General features: G+C 36.6%; 1 protein-coding gene across 1 annotated transcript; it reads right to left on the bottom strand.

Annotated features, from left to right (window-relative positions):
- Positions 1–386: 386 nt before the first annotated feature.
- Tsp_16109 (conserved hypothetical protein) lies at positions 387–1,299 on the bottom strand (the record flags this gene model as incomplete). The annotated part of the gene is made up of 4 exons (XM_003370361.1): positions 387–469; positions 619–783; positions 839–1,092; positions 1,172–1,299. Coding segments are annotated over 4 exons (630 nt in total), but the record flags the coding sequence as incomplete, so codon positions are not given.
- Between the last annotated feature and the right edge of the window lie 353 nt (positions 1,300–1,652).

Here is a 1,652-nt window from a genome sequence, read left to right as displayed (position 1 = left end):
GCAGCAGTCCTGAATAGTGCACATGTGTTGACTGAGTAATGAAAAAGAAAACAACAAAGGTGCGTTCACTGGAAAATAATGATAATAGGTGAAAGATGAGTAGTTAATTATGCGCATGTGACGTTTGACGCACAATTGTTAATGCACTTTCGGAAGTAATGTTCAGTAGGCACACATAGGATTTGTTGTTCATCGAAATATTCTAAGGCAATAACGAAGACACGGAATTGGTTTGTCCCTGCATAATTAGTACCACCGGGTATTGGTTATAACATGTACGCCATTTATACGAGCTGTATGTTATCACGTTTTTTCAGCGAATTCTTAAATGCGAATGATAAGATAAAGTTTGAAATAGAATATCAAAGTAATCTCATAGCAGGTTATCAACTAGAAGGGCAGTTTTGTGATTCAGAAAGGGCAGGTACAGTTGAAAAACGTAAAATAAGTGAAGTGGGCCAAAACACAACTTGATTAGTGTCCGTTAAGTGTTTTTGCAAGGTCTCAGCCTTTTCAACCAAGCATTCCATGATGAGTATTGTCATACCAACAGTAACATATGTTCAAATATGACAAAAAAGTATTCAACTTTCAGAGTAATGAAAAAATCCCAATTACCTGCCACTGACTTTACCATATTGCATTTTCTCATTTCGAGTGCCATAAAACATGACGTGTTATCATGATCGAGAAAAGCAATAACTCGCATTCTTTGTTCGAACGACTTGCCAGGAACACCAGAACATGGAGTCCAATAGGACCATTGATTAACAGCAGAACATTCTAAAATGAGACATTCAACCATAACAATAAATTTCTAGTCGTTTTATATACATACCAAATGCGCATCTGTTTGCAATGCAAAAGCCATAAAAATAGGTTTCACTGAACAAACGACTGTAAGTCAAATTTTGCAGTGCTTCTGCAGTTGCAGATGTATCATTTGACACTTTTCCACTGATAGTTGACGAAGTCAATGTTTCACTAGTATTTTTTGCAATATTTGACAATGGCACTGTCCCATTAGTTTCTTCTTGTACTTCAGCAGATGCATCATCTGGAACTTGAGCACTGCTAGTTGTCAAAGGGCTACTGTAAGTAGATGTTTCATTCTTTTCCTGTGGAACACTGGTTGATTCTACTGATGCTTTAATTTCGCTTTGTTCTTTACATCGGACGTTTCAGGAACTGATGTTTCAGTTCATATTTGAAACATTCACACAGCTCAGGTCCATTAGTTTCTACCTGCGTCTCTGCAAATGCATTATCCGGCACTTTTACCCTGCTAGTAGTCAACGTCTATAATGGTTCACTCTAATTCTTTGAAAACTCATATGATGCTAGTGTTCTGAAATTTCGCTTTGCAACTTGATGGAACCGTTAAAATGTGCATGCATCTTCTTCTGTTTGAAATCCCGAATATATCGTGTAAATGCAAACCTCCTACCAACAATTGGAACAAACCACATTCCTGGTTACCTCGTCAAATCTACTGGGTAAAACTTTTCAATATACTATGTAAATGACCCTTATTTGACTTATAGACGATTAACTTAAACAATGCAAACTACAAAGTCATTCCTTTAACAATGAATATAGCTAACATTGTACTCTTTCAAGTCCACATCCAACCTAGCTAATAGATTACTGAA

The sequence above is a fragment of the Trichinella spiralis genome (assembly GCF_000181795.1).
Source record: "Trichinella spiralis strain ISS 195 chromosome Unknown Scfld875, whole genome shotgun sequence".
Taxonomy (NCBI): domain Eukaryota; kingdom Metazoa; phylum Nematoda; class Enoplea; order Trichinellida; family Trichinellidae; genus Trichinella; species Trichinella spiralis.
Note: the sequence above shows the minus strand (reverse complement) of the source record. Positions and strands in the feature narration are given on the sequence as shown.